Source organism: Anas acuta, chromosome 20 (assembly GCF_963932015.1).
Source record: "Anas acuta chromosome 20, bAnaAcu1.1, whole genome shotgun sequence".
Lineage (NCBI taxonomy): Eukaryota > Metazoa > Chordata > Aves > Anseriformes > Anatidae > Anas > Anas acuta.
Window position 1 is genome coordinate 2,177,744 of NC_088998.1, and position 17,356 is coordinate 2,195,099.

A 17,356-nucleotide genomic window follows, 5' to 3' on the forward strand; every position below is an offset into this window, starting at 1 on the left:
CTGTCCCAAGGGTGCTGAGCCTGCAGGAAATCTGACAAACTCCATGAAATTTCCATGCTCATCCAAGATTTCCAGAGCTTTCCTTTCTGGGTAAAGAAAGACTCGTCCAGAAAAACCTGCAGAGCCGCGTGGTGCGCCTGGAAGCACAGAATCACACCACGGTACCCGGCAGCATCACAGAGGTTTCCCGGGTGACTGCTGCATCTCCTCCCTCCCGCTGTCACTGTGCCATGACGGCCCCCAGGAAGAGCAGCCTCTTCCCTCTGGATCCTTACCATGTCCCCGGGTAAGTCCTGAAGTTCATCCAAAAAGTCTGGTCATTTCCAACGCAAATACCTCTGGTTGGGATAAGATACGTCTCGTGGCTCATGATTTTTTTAAAGACACTGATAAAAGTGCCATCTAACAGTGCAGTGAAGGAGACATGGCTCCAGGGGGAAAACAGCACCTTATGGCAGGTGTAATTAAAGACCATGACATGGGGCATTGAGGGGAACTTCAAAACTATTTTTTTCCTTTTTTTCCGTTTATTCTAAGCTGCCAAATGTTTCCAGAGCTTCTGGGTTTTAGTTCCAAACTGAAGTAATTTTTGCACCAAGGATGTCTGAGGATCTCCTTTGAATAAATATTTGCATGAACATAATTGTCATCAATGAATTAATTGGGTAGAGCACAGTCCTCTGAAGTCAGTGACTGTGGGTAATGGTGATCTGGCTGATATATAGCTGGATTTTTTTTTTTTTTTTTTAAAAAAAAAAAGCTTTCTGCAAAGTCCTGTGATGGCCTTTGAAAGGGACAAGGCTGTGGTTGGTGAGAGGTGGTTCCCGATGAATGAGCTAAAATGTTATGTTGAAACATAAACACTGAAGGCAGAAATAGGACAAGCTTTGTGGTGAAGCAGAGGTGGTGCGTGGGGTCCCCTGGTGATCTGCCCTGGTGTGTGTGGTGCCCTGCACACATGGCTGACCTGGAAAGGGCTGGACGGCCACCGAGAGAGAGCAGGCGGCTGCTGGTACAAAGTCACTTGGGTCAGTGAAGTCTTGAGGGCGCCTTGGGAGCCCTCCCCGGGCAGGAGCTGGTAGAAGAGGCAGAGAAACAGCACAGAGGGAACCAGCCCGAGTCCTGCATGGCCATGGGCAAGAGGGGAGGCTGAGCCTGAGCTGCAGGTGAAGGCTGGGAGCGTGTTTCCTTCCTCAGCAATTGTCTGGTAGCGAAGATGAAATTGGTCCTTCCCCTTACAGCAACGTGCAGGATTTTCCCGTTCCTGACCTCTGTGCCTTCAGAGCTTACCTAAGCGCTGGGGTTGGGTTTTTCCCTTACTCTTGCATTGCTGTAGTTGTCCAAACGGTGTGCGTGCTGCTGTGAGCTGTCACCCTGCGTGCTGACAGCAGCAAGGAGGGAGCTGTGCTGGGCTTGCGCCTCCCTTTTGGAGCCCAAAGCCTCAAAATTCTTCCCTTGCTCCATCCTGCCTAAGAACAGCCCTTGCAAGAGGCAGATTTAAGCCCTAATACCAACACTGCAGCTGCACGGCTCCTCTCAGGCTGCTGCTTCAGCTGCAGGAGGCAGGAGGAGGCACCAGCTCCTGCTGCTTGAGGCTTCCTTCCTCCCGTGCCCAGGGTCCCGCTGGGCTGGGTGCCTGCACATGAGGAGGAGCTGCCTGCTGGGCATCGCTGCAGCCTGGCTCCACTGCTGCAGACGTTGCTGCCTGCAGATGTTGGGAGGTGCCGGCAGGAGGAGGAGGCTGACACGTTGCAGCACCTCTCCAGCTGTCCCACGTGTGGGGCCTGCCCATGCTGGTGAGTCCCCAGCACCACGCAGGCACCCAAAGCACTCGGAAGCACCAGGCACCAATCACCCCCGCAGCGCTCGGAGGCACTGGGAAGTGAAACGCGATGTTAGAGCCATTTGGCAAGGACTTGGCACGGGGAGAAGGTGTAGATCCACGTTGTGGGCCTGTCCTGGGAACGGCCCTGCCCGTCCCGGCGGAGCTGGGAGCGGTGCGGAGCGGTGCAGGGCCGGGCACAGGGCCAGGGCTGCTCCCTGTTCCGTGACGCAGCCCTGGGAGCGGGCACTGAAGGTAGGATTGAGCAAGAGAAAGGGAAATTGGGCACAGCCTCCAGAAAGCCACTGACTTGCTGTTTGCGAAGGGGTTTTAAGATCACTGGCTGCAACGGTGAACTACAGAAACGAGGGATTTCTCTGGTTTCTTAATGAGAATACCATGAAGAGAAAGTCAAGCAGCCTGCAGGAGTCCTGATCTCTTCCCAGAGCACCACGGCTTCTATCAGCAGCTCTTGTGATTCACTTACGTGGCAGATCCATTCCCCGTAAACCCAGACTGACTCGCCTGAGCTCCTCGGATTACCTCGCTTTTAATTGCTTATGAATTGAATCCTTTCTCAGCCCTACCATTATTTTGTTCATGATCAAAATCCCTTCAGCTGGCCTGTAATTATTTAGGCTGTGTCATTTTTGCTCCCGCTCTGCTTTATCGTCCCTGCATAGTTTCTCTGTGTTGCAAGACGCATTGAAAATCAATGGGAAGGGGCCACCGAGCTCCTCCAGTAGCTGCCGGTAAAAGATCCTGCATGCAAAATAGGACAACTTGCCAAGTGCAAATGCATGGCTCTGCTGGCTGTTGTTTAAAGTATTTGGAAGGGAAAGTACTTACTCATCATCTTATGATCCTCATGCATCATCTGCCTTTATCCCCAAATACACAGCGGGATCATTGATCAAGTATTTCTGTCTATACGTTGTGACTGGCAGCTCTACCTTCCTTCTGTGCTGCTGGAATAACGTCGCTGCTGGGAAACTTGGTGCTGGGAAGAGCTGGAGTTTGTGGCCTGTGGTGGGCTTGGGGACGGAGCCAGAGTTGGGCCAGGCCCCTTGTCCCCAGAGCCACTGCAAAGTCACCTGGGGAAAGGAAGGGAAGGAGCAGTGCAGGTTGCTTTGGGTCGTGAGCCCATCCTGCTCCTCGCTATGAGGGCTCAGAGTTTACAAGTCACAACTCTCAGTTCTGCAGTTTGTGATAAACGAGGGGCGCTGGGATATGCCCAGGTACAAACATGCAGCTCGGGTGTCCCTGTGCCCACCGATGCGGTGCTGCGTGCCTGGCCCTGCTCTGCCCGCTGCATGACGCCCCTCACACCAATCCTCCGGCACAGGCCGTGGCAGTGACCGCTCTGTTTCGGTTTCCTCCCCAGCTATGAGGGCTTCGTCCCTCAGTACAACTATCAGTTTGGAGAAACCTACGGCAAAACCACTTACCGTCTGCTGACGGACCCCCACGTTCGGAAGAGCCCTCGCTCCGTGCTGGCGCCGCTGTGCAAGCAAAGGTTCATCGAGGACTTCAGCGGGACACAGGGCGGCCTCCAACCCTACCTCCCCGGGCACCCAGGTGAGCGGCCCCTCATTTGTGCCAGAACGAATGCAGGTTTGGTCACAGTGAGCCCCGTGCCTGTCCACCATGGGATCTGGGGGAAGGGGAAGTTTTCTATGGAGCCCCCATAGTCCTGGTGTAGGTGCCTCTGAGGAGTAGTGATGACGTGAAGCTGAAGCACGGCCTCGGCAGAGGGGCATCACTGGGCTTCTGGTGTTGGCATCTTTTGGAGCAGGGAGAATCGTAGGCCCCTGATTATCTTCAGTTAGATAAATGATTTTATGGTGTTTATGAACTTGCCACCCAACTCCTTATTCCACAGGCTGTAGTCCCCTCTCTTTCTGTCTGGTGAAGATTGGCTCGTAGCTCTCCTGCCTCAGCTCTGCAAGAGGGCTTGTGTCTGCCCCCTCCTTTCTGTGCCCCCTTCTGTTAACCAGCCCCATCTCCTCCACCAGCCACTTTGAGAAGTGCTCACAGAGATTCCCACCACCAGGAATTTGGAGGAACCTGCCCAGAGGGGCTAGGTAGAGGGTGCCTGATGCCAGCTGAACAGGCCCCAAGTGACAGCCGTGCTCTGGTCCCATATCGGCCCCTCTCAGGGCCGTGCCTGTTTGTCGTGTATGGCGCTGTGAGCCTCAGCCATAGCTGTTTGGGGCCCTGCTCAGCAGGAGCAGCTCCGTGCAGGGGCTACGTGTGTCTGGGCAGGATCTGGGCCCTGGATTCCCCGGAGGCAGCCCCACTGCAGCGACGTTTCCTGCTTCACGCTGGGAATCGCGCCACGTAGCTGCTTGCAAGCTTTTGGCATTTCTGCTCTTCCCAGCCGTGTTTTGCAGGATCCAGGTCTGCTCCACGCAGGTGTCGCTCACAGGCTTTGTTCCTGGATGTTTCCATTTGCATTTCCTTGGCCTAAAATGTAGTTTGAATGGACCCAACTAACCAGTTGGCCTGGTTGCTCTCCATCATTACCCCGTCCTTGTTGTTGTCCTCCCCTCGCCAGCCTTTACGTCACCCACAGATGTTTGTGGCCAGGAGCTTGCCTCTGCTGCTCACTGGTGAAATGCTGAAGAACCTGGCCCCGAGAAGCACCTTGTGCTGTGATACCTCCTCCTGCTGCTGTAGGGCTGTCCAATCCTCAAGTCCTTCATTGTAAACTTCCATGAGTACTGCGTGCTTCTTTAAGCACAGCATTTCACCCAACCAAGGTCAAAGAGCTCCCAGCAGTGCTGCATCTGTGGGTTTGCCATTAGTGAACTCAGAGCCTGAAGGATGTTTCAAGGTCTATTTTTGATAAAATCTTGTTGATGGGCACAAAGTATGTTGCTGGTCAGATGAGTCCTATGTTGGATTTTTCCTGGAAGTGATGCTGGACTCGGCTGATGGGGATGTGAACCATGGAGCTGCAGGGTGGCTGTGGCCATGGTGAGGGGTTATGGCAAGGATTTCTCAAGTACAAAATGACTTCATTTTTTTCCTTTGATGGAATAACTGGTTTGTTGCATGAAAAAAGTGTAGGTACAGTATTTTCATTAATAATGTAGGAAATACAAAGACAAAGCTGCTTTAAAATTTGCACAGCAGATTGAAAAATCAATTCTATCGAGGATTTATTTTTAGTCTGTTGCTAGCCTGGGCAGCAGTTGATAGTACTGTTATATAGAGGGTGTGCATATGTATATAAAACTTTATGAAGTTATATACCGTATATGTGCATTATAATAGGATTAGAAGCAAACTTCAAACCCAAGCACCAGTTGGGAGCCTTACACCTGTGCAGAAAGGGGCAAATTCTGCTCCTTGCTGAGAGCTGGGACCGGTGGCTTCCCACAGGGGCCTCTGCAGCCGCAGCAGCGCTGGCCGCGCATCTCTGCGGGCTCTGCAGATGTCCCCAGAACAGGGCAGTGGCGGTCAGAGGGCTGGGAGGAATGACCTATAGGAACAAAAATGGAAAGAATTCGGTTTGTTTAAAAACAAACAAATAAACAAAAGTCAGGCATAGAAATGGTTTTCCAGTTAGGAAGAGGTGGTTGTGGGGTGTAAGAGCAATCATCACTAAGGAGGGAGAAAGGCATGGCGCTGAGCAAAGCACATTAGGCAGCGCTGGGGCTGGAGGTGTCTGATGGGCCGGGGGAGCCATGTCACGGGATATTTTTAAGGGAAGGCCAGACAAAAGCTGCCAACTCGGCCATCCCTGGTTCATCGCGCAGACGCTCAGCGCACGCTGGCCGTGGGATTTTTTCCAGCCGGCGTCAGCAGCCCTGTCCTGGCCGAGCAGCCCCGATGCCGGTGCAGGAATTCCTTGTCGGGCACGGGGGCTGTTAGGGGTGTGTGGACACAGTGAAGGATGTGGGCTTTTTTCCTTGCTATTTATAGCTCAGCTGGTGATATTTTGCAGCTTGGGTATGGTGTAGATCAAACGTTAAACAACTGAACCGATCCCTGTGTAGTCTGTGCACGGCAGTTTGTTGGCCAGGGCTGCTGGGGTTTGTGTGATGGCACCCGGGATGCTTTGGGTCCCCGTTCCCCTCCCCTGCTCCAGGGGAGCTGGTGGGAGCTGAGGGCAGGCACGATGGCGATGCCCTGGCCTCTCCTTCCCTACACTCTGGCTCTGCCCCGCAGGATACTTTCCCTACGAGAGAGCTAGGGCCATGACAAACTTTCCCGAACCGATTTTTGGACCAAAGCCTCCCCCGCCAGGGCCGGCAGAGGAGCAGCTGCTGCTGACGCACACAGACCCCATGCCCTCGCACGACCCCGGCGAGCGTGCCGTAAGTGTGCAGCGGGAATACGGGTACCCGTCAGTGGTGGCACGCTGTCCTGCCGTGCCGTGGAGGCCATCGGAGGGGCAGGAGTGGCGATTACCTGAGCTGACCACATCTCGTGGGCTTGTCACCTCGCCAGCAGGACTCAGGCAGGTGAGCGGCTCTGGGTGGGTGGGAGGCATGGGGAGGGCTGGGGGGCTTGGGCTTGCTGTGCTGGGAGGACAGGGAGCCGACAGGAGGCACAGACAGCAGGGATGGTGAGGACCAAACATTGAAATTGTTGGGAAATAGCAAATTTGCAAGAGCATTTCTAGCAGTAGCCAATCCATCACATCATCATGTTGTAATGGGTAATTGCTCCTAATCGCAAAGGCTTAATTTCTCACTTAGTTGTGTTTTAGCTTAAAATCCCTCTTGTCAGACCTTGTGCCATACAAAGCAGCCCTCCTGTGTTGGGCTTGGGGCTCCTCTGCTGAACCAGGACCTCCTCGTGCAGAGCAGTGCGTGCTCAGGGCACCTTTGGCCAGTGCCATCTTCCTGATCTCCTGCCTTCCCCAGCTCACCCAAATTTCCAACCTTCATTACTCTCTTTGAAACACAGGCTTTAGGATTTGACTTAATTACTCTGGGACAACGGGTTTGGTCCCCTTACTGCTGCTGCAGCAGGAGATGCTATTTGTCGTGGGGCAGTCAGCCAGGGCTGCGCAAATCCCCTGAGGGCAGAGATTAGAGATTTGACGTATCAAAGTCAAAAAGCTGCCTTGGATATAAAGCCCGAGAAGGTTCCTCCCAGCGCCTTGCTCTGAGAGGCAGCCTGAGGAACAGGTTTCCAAAGGAGCTCAGCCCCAAAAGCCCCCCTTGGTCTCCCGTGGGTATTTTGCAAACCCTGCGCACGCAGAGCGCGCCTGGCAATTTGGCAGCAGCAGAAATTCTTGCAGTAGCTCTTAGTGGAGAGCCAGGGAGAAATGGAAATGGCAGCTGTGATTACTGGGTTCTGGCAGCGATTTAAGTAGTGGAGTCAAAGGAGGAAGCAGGTTTTACTGGTGTTTATTTTATTTCTGCTTTTATTTTGAGCCTGTAAAAATTGAAGGTGTGACTCTGCCAGGAGTGACTGAAGCTGCGGGTGTAGAGAGAAATGATCGGCTACCAAAGCTGGATGTACCGAACGTGATCCAGCAGAAAGTCATCTCAGGTAAAAGGGAGGGCGGCTGTGTCCAGCACGAGTCCCCGGCAGGAGTAATCTCATCCCCTTTTGTCCCTGTGGGAAACAGGAGCTGCGTTGGCCACTTGTCCCCATGTGTCTGAACACTTTGGGGTGCAAAATGCCCCCGCTCCCCTGCTCCTCTCAGCACAAAGGATTTTCTTTGGGACGTGCGGGACGTGGGCTCTGCACTCTCTGCAGCAGCCTGAACAGTGCCTGCTACCCCCGAGGTATTTCTCTCCTAAAAATGTAAGAGGTTTTTCTGCATAACCAAAGCAACAAACAGCATTGCACTGCACCTCACAGAGGTACAGAGCTCTTTCTGACAAGGAGTTGTGCTCCCTAACTTCTCACTGACCATAGCGACTGCCATGACTGCATGGCGAAATATTTCAGACGGGGTGAAAGAAGAAGGCCAAGCACTGCTAGTCTAGGAAGCAGCAGGCAAATTTCTCTCTCCAAAGCATCCCCTTGAGAAGAGGGAATTCTGGCTTCTTTTAGTTTGCATTTCTCTCTCTCTACTTTTTCTCCTTTTGACACTTTATGTAGTTTCTCTTTTACAATTGGTGAAAAATTGTTGGATGTGAAGGGTAAATGAGGAAGAGAGGCTGGAGACCTGGTTGTTAGCCCTTGCATGCAGATGAAACTGGGTGAGAACGTGGCAGAGGTGCTGTTCTAAAGAAATGACTGCGAGAAATTGAAATGTTTCTTCCCTACCTCATGGAGACCCCCATGATTTAGCTCATTGAGTTTTCCCAGGGGGTCATAACAATGACTGTCTCAGAATAAATCTTACATCCCATTTAAATGGATGAATTAAGTGAAATTTTCCCTTGCTATACGCTACCAAGATCTTATATTTGTCCTAGCGTCTTCCACTTCCAGTGTGTTATACAACTCTGTATGTTCTCTCTTGCCTTCATCCACAGGGTACACCGGCTACATACCCCGCTTCACCTGGATTACTGGTGTTAACTACTTGCAGGGCGTGAAGGATGCCATGGCTGAATTTGACAGACATCAGGTAGAGTGCACGCACAAATCTGATTTCAATGATATAATGCTGGTCTCGAGTCATCTGCAGCACCACGGGCAGTTGCATTTGCTGCAGCAGTTTTTGAGCTGGGGTTATAAGTACAAGCAAAATAAAACGCTATTAGGTAACACGTTGAAAAAATCATGAGCAATTAAATTCTGTAACTTAATGTCCCAAGGAAACAAGGGAGGATAAATGAGTTCATAAAAGGATTAAGCAAATCTATTGAGGGTTGGTTTAAGGGTGGCTATTAAAAGTGCTGCTCTGGGTGCACAAACGCAGGATCCAGCTATCTGCACTCCCCTTATGCAATATATCCTCTGGTACCTGGATGGCTTCCTGGGCTTCTTGGATGGATATTCTTCCTTTTCAAGTGTTGTAGAGATTTTTCCTTTACTAACGTAACTTGTCTTAAAAGGATTTAGATCTTCTCATTTTCTGTGTCCATCCGAAAAAGCAGAGAAATATCCCTATTGAAAAAAATCTCCTTTTTTGCCCCCTTGCTGTAGGATCCCCCCACTACAAAGCCGTATGACCCTCCTAAATGGGAAAACGAGACCCCTCCCACCCCAATTAGCAGATTGCATCCAAAGCCACACGGTCCCTCCTGCTACCAGAATGGTGTGAGAGCCCCGGGATGCTGCAGCCTCACTGGGTGAGTGCCAGTGAGCACCGACGGGCTCGGTGACAGCTCATTTTAAACGCAGGCTGCAAAATTTTTCACCCTTTCTGCTGAGCAGGATTCGCTGTGGTGCCTTTGTCCCAGAGCGTGGGGGTCGGATGTAGGAAAAGGTGCAAGCCCGAAGGACCCCCTGGCTGGGAAGAAATGGCTCTGTGGGGACAGCGGTGGTGCTGTCGGGATCGGGTGCTCGGTAGCATCCTGATGCTTTGGCTGAAATGTCTGAAGATTTTCTTGTGTGGCTTCCTTCGCCTTCCCTTCTGTGGTTAATAGAAATAAAGCAAAGAGAACAAAAAGCAGACGATATTACAACTAAAAGTGCTGCTTGCAAATCACTTCTGCCCTGATTTTTTAAGAAATATGTGCCAGTGAAGGAGGTGGATGGTGTTTCTCCATTGCAGGGGTCAGAAAAATTCAGGCTTGCAGAGGCACTGCAGGAATGAATGTAAGCACACTAAAAAAAAAAAAAAATAAATCACAGCACATTTCTATCTAAGATGGCTTCTGCCTTCAAGCCACTAATCTTCTGCCCTAAATCTCTGTTGCCCTAGGTTACGTGCTAGGATGCGCCACGGAGCGTTTCTTACTGGCTGCATCGGGCAAAATAATGCAATCCTCTCGCTTCAGTGCTGCCCTGGGCAGGCAGGAGGATTGCACTGCCGCAACCCGTGCGGTCACACACGGGTTCGATGGCTCCAGCAGCTCGCGTGGCTCCCTCAACCCTCCCTTTACCACTGAGAAGGGGCCGCACTAATGAGGCAGTGGGGCTTTTCTGAGGGCTTTTGGGGTTTTGCCACCCCAAGGATGTGAGCCCCGCGCTGTCCTTTGGCGCAGCGTTATCGGGGTCTGACCTCCGGGGCAGGTGACGGAGGAAGATTTCACTCTCCCTTCAGTTAACGCGCCCTAAGCCTTCCTCTTCCTCCTAGGCTGGGAATTACGGGCTAATCACCATCAGTGGGATGCATGGAGAAACAAAACCAGTTCAGGGGCTCACACCAAAACAAGGCACGCATCCCGCTGCAGCAGCTCCGTGAGCTGTGGCCCAAGCCCAGATGTGATGGCTGCAGCGAGCTGCAGCACCAGGAGCTGGGTGGTGGGGATGGGGTGGCAGGACCAGGGCGGTAGAGGGGCTCCTGCCAGCACCGGGGAGAGAAAGCTTGAGTGGAGAGAGGGAAGCTGCAACCTAGCTTTAAATTAGAAGGAAAGGGAACTGGTGAGAGAATTGCTTCTCATCAGCCCAAGTATTTCCTTTAATTAGGACACGGTTTGGGTAGCAGTGGTTTACAACTCCTGCTGCTGGGTTTTGTTTTCCAGTTCCTGCAGCGATACCCGGCCCACAGCTTCGGCAAGAGATTCCCCCAAACTTACTGGCCTAACAACAGAATTTACACCAGTGCTGGACTGATACCGGCCTACACGGGCTTCGTACCACGTAAGTTCATCAGTTGAATGAAAATGAAAGTCACTAATTACCATCATTAAGTAGTGCTGTTGATAGCTGCAGTGTCATGGTAGAGCCCTGCAATGTTCCACAGGGGCAGTAAATGTGCCGAGCTGCTGGAGCTGTGCCCCCACCTGTCCCCCCACGGATGCGTGGCAGCTTCTTCATCAAGGAAGGGATTCTGTTCCCAAAAAGCTTAAAGGGTGATAAAAAAAAAAAAAAAGCAAAAGGTAGATGATGCAAAGGGGTGGAGACTGCACCAAAAGCTGTGAATTGGTATAAGCCATTGCAGGTGGTGGTGGCCCTGTTCTGGCCGCCAGGCTTTGGGAGTACCAAAAAGGAGAGGTGTGAAGGGTGGTGTGGGGTCTGGGGTCTACCCCTGAACCATGAGGAGCGGTGTTCCAGTTGCTCAGCTGGCAACCGGAGAGCCCAAGGCACAAACAGGAGTTGTGTTCTAACGGGGTTCCAGCAGGACTCAGTGCTGAAGCCCCGCTGATCCCACTATCAGCATGAGGGCTTCCCAAGCATCCGATGGAACCGAGTCCCACAGCTGCCTCTTGTCCCCTCCAACAGGGCCCTGGGGACAAGCGGATGCCGCGGGCAGGGCCGTGTACACGCTCTCACCTCGCGTTGCACGCAGTACACAGGAAAAGAGGAAAAAACATTTACTGCTCCTCTTGGCTTCTGCCTCCACCCCCTGCTCTGGGAAAGGGGAGGACGAGCACAGCGGCTGCTGTCCCCAGCGCAGGGCACCCACCTGGGCCTGTCCCCATGGCTCTCGAGGCATCACGCTGGTGTTTCTGGCTCCTCTCTTCCTCCGCACAAGGCTGGCAGTGGGTAGGGCTGCAGTCATCTGGAGGCACTCAGGTTAGAGCCCCCTGGAGCTCTACAGCCCCCAGGCAAACCAGAGTCCAGCGTTAGCACTGCCCCTGCGCTTTGTCCTCAGTTTGATGCCAACATCAGACATGAGGGGAACGGCCACAGCCCTGCAGGGCTTTGGGGGAAAACCATGGGCCAGGGAATGCATAAGCACCAACTGCTGCAGGCGTTACCTCATGCTTTAAAAATCTCTCATCATCTTCTCACCTACAACAGCAGCCTCCTGTATAGGTCTGAAGCCGGCCACCTGGTTCTTGACAGGCTGATTCCCACCACTGCTCAGGGCCATTCCAAATACTGCTCCAGAAGGGGAAACTTCATTTTTAATCCTTAGATTTGCTAATAGCATTTTTCTTGACAGACAATAGTGCTATTTAGTAGCAGGTAAGTATTTGTGGTCACCTCCAAAGGGTGAAAAGGGGCTATCCCAAACTTCAGAATATTTTTATAACTTGAATTAAAAAGAGCCCATCAAGCTGTTGGCTGCACAAACTGGAGCTCTTCAGCATAATTTGTCTGCAGCAGCAGACGCAGCACAGCTTGCTGCAGCTGGCTGAAGCCATGACTCGCCCTGAGCTCCAGCTCCCTGCTCGGTTGGTGCTGCTGCCTGGATGCAGCCTGGGCGAGGGCAGCTCCCTTCCTTCAGAACCACCCACCTGCATCTGAAAGGCAAATCGCAGGCACCATTTCATTAGCCAGGCAGCCTGAGCAAGCTGTAGCTTCCAGCCACCTCCCTCTGAGCCTGCGCTTTCCTTCTGGCCAGAAGAGCTGCCCAGCTCCTGCTGAGACTGCAGCCCGGCCAGCTGACCCCGCACCTGTAATAGGAATCCATGGGCAGGTACCTAAATTTAGACACAGGCTGGGGCCAGATTTCAGCCTCCATGTTAAGGGTATTCCCCTCTGCAAGTACAGTTGGTTACACAGCAGCAGCAGAGCATTTCTTCAGTAGAGGAGCGAGTAGGACTGCCCCATCTCCGGTGACACAAGCAACTGGTGTCCAGCCCAGCAGGGAGAAGCTTGGTTGCCATCAGCGGGAGGGCCGGTGCTCACACCCCAACCCATTTTTTTTTCCAGACCTCCGCCACACCTATGCACTTACATTTGGAAACGGCACCCGAAAAGCTTACCGAAAGGAACAAAGGAGACGAGCCTGTGCACTGTGAAAAATGCTTTAATGGTGCCTGTACAGCATCTGAAGTGACTTTAAGACAGGAAGAGGAACACAACACAGACAGGGAAGTATTGAATGAAAGAGTTCATACAGCTTTAAACAAAATTTACAGGTGTTCGTATGCATAGCTTTTACTCTGCCTCTTCCTCAGCCTCCTCCTCAAACTCCCCCTCCTCCTCAGCTGTCGCATCCTGGTACTGCTGGTATTCAGACACCAGGTCGTTCATGTTGCTCTCAGCCTCTGTGAATTCCATCTCATCCATGCCCTCGCCTGTGTACCAGTGCAGGAAAGCCTTTCGGCGGAACATAGCAGTGAACTGCTCAGAGATGCGTTTGAACAGCTCCTGGATAGCTGTGCTGTTACCAATGAACGTGGCAGACATTTTCAGGCCACGAGGTGGAATGTCACAGACCGCTGTTTTAACGTTATTAGGGATCCATTCAACAAAGTAGCTGCTATTTTTGTTCTGAACGTTCAGCATTTGCTCATCCACCTCTTTCATTGACATGCGGCCTCTAAACACAGCAGCTACGGTCAGATAGCGGCCGTGACGTGGGTCACACGCAGCCATCATGTTCTTTGCATCAAACATCTGCTGCGTTAGCTCCGGTACAGTCAGAGCACGGTATTGCTGGCTCCCACGGCTTGTGAGTGGGGCAAAACCAGGCATGAAAAAGTGCAAACGGGGGAAGGGAACCATGTTGACTGCCAGCTTCCGCAGGTCAGCATTAAGCTGGCCTGGGAAACGCAGGCAGGTGGTAACACCGCTCATGGTCGCTGACACTAAATGGTTCAGATCACCGTATGTTGGCGTTGTTAACTTCAGTGTTCTGAAGCATATGTCATAGAGTGCTTCGTTATCAATACAGTATGTTTCATCTGTGTTCTCCACAAGCTGGTGCACCGACAGCGTGGCATTGTACGGCTCTACTACAGTATCTGAGACTTTAGGGGAAGGTACAACACTGAAAGTATTCATAATTCGGTCTGGGTACTCTTCACGAATTTTGCTGATTAGGAGGGTACCCATACCGGAGCCAGTACCACCACCAAGAGAGTGAGTCAGCTGAAAGCCCTGGAGGCAATCACAGCTTTCTGCCTCCTTTCTTACAACATCTAATACAGAATCAACTAATTCAGCACCTTCCGTATAATGGCCCTTTGCCCAGTTGTTTCCTGCTCCGCTCTGACCTGGAAGAGAGCCATTTTCATATTAGATTACGGTCACTGCTTCCTGCTTGCAAGCAAAGCTTAAGAGCATCAGGCTACGGCAATCTCCCCCAAAAGCTTTCATTTTATCATGCCTTGAGCTGTGATTTCACAGAAGCACCTCTAAAATGGCTCGGTATACCTACACAGAAAGCATTCAGCGCCCGGCAATGCGTCAACCCTTTCGTTTCTCCCGATATTCCCGAGGAATAATGGGACTCGGAAGACCAACGACCTCTTACACCTTCTCGGCAGCTACCACCGTGCACCATCCGCAGCCCTCCGGTGACTCCACGCCCGTCACCAAGCGCCAGGATTACCCCCCCCCCCCTCCCGGGGCCGCATGCTTGGGAGCATGTGCGGCGGTGAAGCCCGCAGTGCAGCGTCCCTGCCCGCCCCACCCCACCCCGAGCCGGTTACACGGCGGGGCCCTCCCCCGCTCCCGGCGCACTCACCGAACACGAAGTTGTCCGGCCTGAAGATCTGCCCGAAGGGCCCGGAGCGCACCGAGTCCATGGTGCCGGGCTCCAGGTCCACCAGCACGGCGCGGGGCACGTACTTGCCACCTGCAAGACAGGGACGGGCCGTGACTGCGGCGCCTGAGGGGGCGGCCGGGGGGGTTAATACCGGGGGGCGGCCGGGCCCTACCTGTGGCCTCGTTGTAGTACACGTTGATGCGCTCCAGCTGCAGGTCGCTGTCGCCGTGGTAGGTGCCGGTGGGGTCGATGCCATGCTCGTCGCTGATCACCTCCCAGAACTGCCGGGGACAAGCGCGTCAGGGCCGGCCCCGCCCGCCCGCCGCAGCCCTGCCGCCCGCCGCCGCCGCCGCCTCCCCCCCGGCCCCGAGCGCTGCCGCGGCCCCTGCCCGCACCTTGGCCCCGATCTGGTTGCCGCACTGCCCGGCCTGCAGGTGCACGATCTCCCTCATGATGGCGGCGGCACAGCGCACCCTTGACCAACGCCACTCGTCCCCCAACTGACTGGCTGCGTGAGGCGACCGCCAACCGCCTTATATAGCAGCGGAGTGCGCGCGCAGCATTCTATTCCCCGCCCGAGCGGCCGTCCGCGGCGCCCATTGGCTGACGATAGCGAGGCTCTGAAAATAGGGAGCTCTGATTGGCTGTCGCGCTGTCACTCAAACCCGCGCTCCTCTTCGTTCCGCCCGTTTGTCTGTTGATTTTACTGTTAGGCAACGGGCCGCCACGAGCGCCCGCCCTGCTCGCCCAGCGCGCTCTCCGATTGGCTGAATTGAATGATTGATGCCGGGCGTGATTGGCCGCCGGCCGCAGCGATGAGCTCACGCCATCTGATTGGACGGCGACCAAGTGCCCTAGTAACCGTCGCAATGACTCCGCAGCGGGCCCTGGGCGGTGGCTGGCGCAGCCGCCTATTCCCGAAGCCCCCTGCGCACTTTGCGCAGCGTGGGCGGCCGCTCCCCCTCGCTACCGGGGAGGGGGGGGGGGGGTGCGGTTGCCGTGGCAACCCCCGCGGGCCGTTCCCGCCGCGGACCCCGAGCACCCCCCAACCTCCCCCCCACCCCTTCCCGGCCGGGCCTCCCTCGCCCCCCGCCCTCCGCAGGCCCCGGGGCGCCGCAGCGGCGCTGTGGGGGCAGGGAGGCGGAGTGCGCAGGCGCGGGCTGCGGCGCCTTTCTAGCACTTTCTGGCGCGCAGCCGCCTGAGGCGGCGGGGGCCGGGCGGGCGTTGCCATGGCAACGGCGCCTCACGCCCGGCGGCGGGAAAGGGGCCGGGGGGGGGGGGGAGCTCCGTGAGGGGGCGCCATGGCCGCGGGAGGGGCCGGGCAGCGGGCGGCACTGGTGGGCGTGACAGAGAAATGGGTGCAGAACCGTCTGGGTTTCCCCACGGCAGGGCTGAAATGGCGTCTGAGGAGAGCTGCGCCCGGCGACACCTTCATCCTGAGCTGGCTGTTTGCGGCCCAGCCCTGTCATTAGGCGGCCCAACGTCCCAAGCCGAATAAACGTCTCCCTCACTTACCCTTTCTCTGTCTCATTCTGCGGCGCTGTCGCCTTCCACCGCCCAACTTAGTTAGCACATTCTTGCATAGGCGGTTCATCTGTTGGTCACGGCTTCTACCGAGCATGCTTTGGCTGTTGTTTTTGCAGAGCCTTTTTATGATTATACACGTTCATTAAGGGTGCCAGCACGGCCTACAAGTCCTAGCATCTCTTCTTGTTTCATAATGGAGCTACAACTTGAAAGAGGCTCTTAATTGGGTGCCCCAAGCCTAGCTAGTCGCAAACTGGTGCCTTGATGTGGGGGTGGACTGAGGCGAAAGCAGCAGTTGACCTCAATTCTTTCTACACAAACAGCACCCTGTGTGTCGTTCAGGTGTTCCTACAAGAGCTACATTATGACTTGTATAGATATCATGATCTATGCTTGGATAACAATAACCCAGCTGTTCCTGTGACAGGGTCAGGTGAGGAGGTGAGCAGGAGAAGAAGAGTATCATGAAGGCTTTTGCAGGAGATAAAATAGCCTCTGGTCGTTGGCTTAATGCAAGGGTGTGTGTGAATGATCCTTCTGGCATGTAAACAGCATGCACCCGCAGAGGTGCTGGAAGGAGCCCAGGAGCACTCGGAGCAGCCCCAGAAGCACCTGGGCAGCCCCCAGAGACCCTGGAGTACCTGGGGCAAGCTGAGAGCAGCTCCGGCAGCCCCGAGAAGCCCGGTGAGAGCCCTCTAGGTAGCCCCAGAGGTTCCCGGGCAGGACTAGGAAGACACAGATACTGCTCATCCTCCACATTCAAAGCCAGAAGGTAGGAGGTTTATGTAGTTTACTTAAAGATAGCTGAGTAATGCAAAGGTATTAGGGCCCAGATCCATCCCACATAATTACAGGCATTGAATTGAATTGCTTTCTCTGGGCTGCGTTCACACTAGAGCCGGTGGAAGGGGATGGCTCAGCCTGCTCCAGCTCTGCAAAGCCCTCTGACAACACCTCTCTGTGGTCCGTAAGGGTGTTTGTAGTAGCCAAATCCAAAATGTCTGTATCTCATTTAAGAACCAAAGGCAGCAAGGATCAGTCTGGAGCAGATTTGCTCAAGATTTCATATGAGTGTGCAATAACCTGTAAAGACTGCTTTTCCTCCAGGATGTCATGCCACATCTGCAGAGTAACAAAGAGCAAATGCCATCTTCTTTCTGATTAAGAAGATAGAAGGGAGTTTTATCTTGCCTGTGTGTTGCTGCTTGCAGTGTTCTGCTGTCTAGGAAAGTACATTCAGCACAAATTAAATTATTATCAAGGCCTGCTCAGAGCAGCGTTAGCATCTGTGCTCATGAAGCCCCAGAAAACTCTCCCTAAAAGCAGAGCAGGGGGAGATACTGCAGGGCCAGCAGGAGGTTTGCTGGTACAAGTGCTGTTGTATTTCATGCAGATACAGGGCTTTTTTTTTTCCTTTTTTTTTTCTCTTAATTCCAGCCAGAAAGCAGAGGACTGCATATCGGTGACAAATGTATTTCTTCATTCGAAATTATGAGCTTTTGTAGCCTATGCTTCTGCCAGCTTGTGCTTGTGGTTCAGCCCTTGCTGCCTTTAGTGTTTAGGAAGATGTTCTGTAATGTGTAGAGTGAGAAATG

At 53.7% G+C, this 17,356-nt stretch overlaps 2 protein-coding genes across 2 annotated transcripts; one reads left to right on the plus strand and one right to left on the minus strand.

The window, feature by feature from the left end:
- The first annotated feature begins 119 nt into the window (after window positions 1–119).
- On the plus strand, window positions 120–12,822 carry CIMIP2A (ciliary microtubule inner protein 2A). Its single transcript, XM_068656955.1, has 7 exons — window positions 120–286; window positions 3,207–3,400; window positions 5,999–6,294; window positions 7,216–7,333; window positions 8,272–8,366; window positions 10,372–10,489; window positions 12,452–12,822. Exons 1-7 carry the CDS (start codon window positions 231–233, stop codon window positions 12,538–12,540), a joined length of 966 nt encoding a protein of 321 aa, XP_068513056.1. The 5' UTR covers window positions 120–230; the 3' UTR covers window positions 12,541–12,822.
- Window positions 12,531–14,789, minus strand: TUBB4B (tubulin beta 4B class IVb). The gene is made up of 4 exons (XM_068656954.1): window positions 14,630–14,789; window positions 14,407–14,515; window positions 14,214–14,324; window positions 12,531–13,740 (listed from the first exon to the last, which is right to left on the minus strand). The coding sequence occupies exons 1-4, from the start codon at window positions 14,684–14,686 to the stop codon at window positions 12,680–12,682; spliced, it is 1,338 nt and encodes a 445-aa protein (XP_068513055.1). The 5' UTR covers window positions 14,687–14,789; the 3' UTR covers window positions 12,531–12,679.
- Window positions 14,790–17,356: the final 2,567 nt, after the last annotated feature.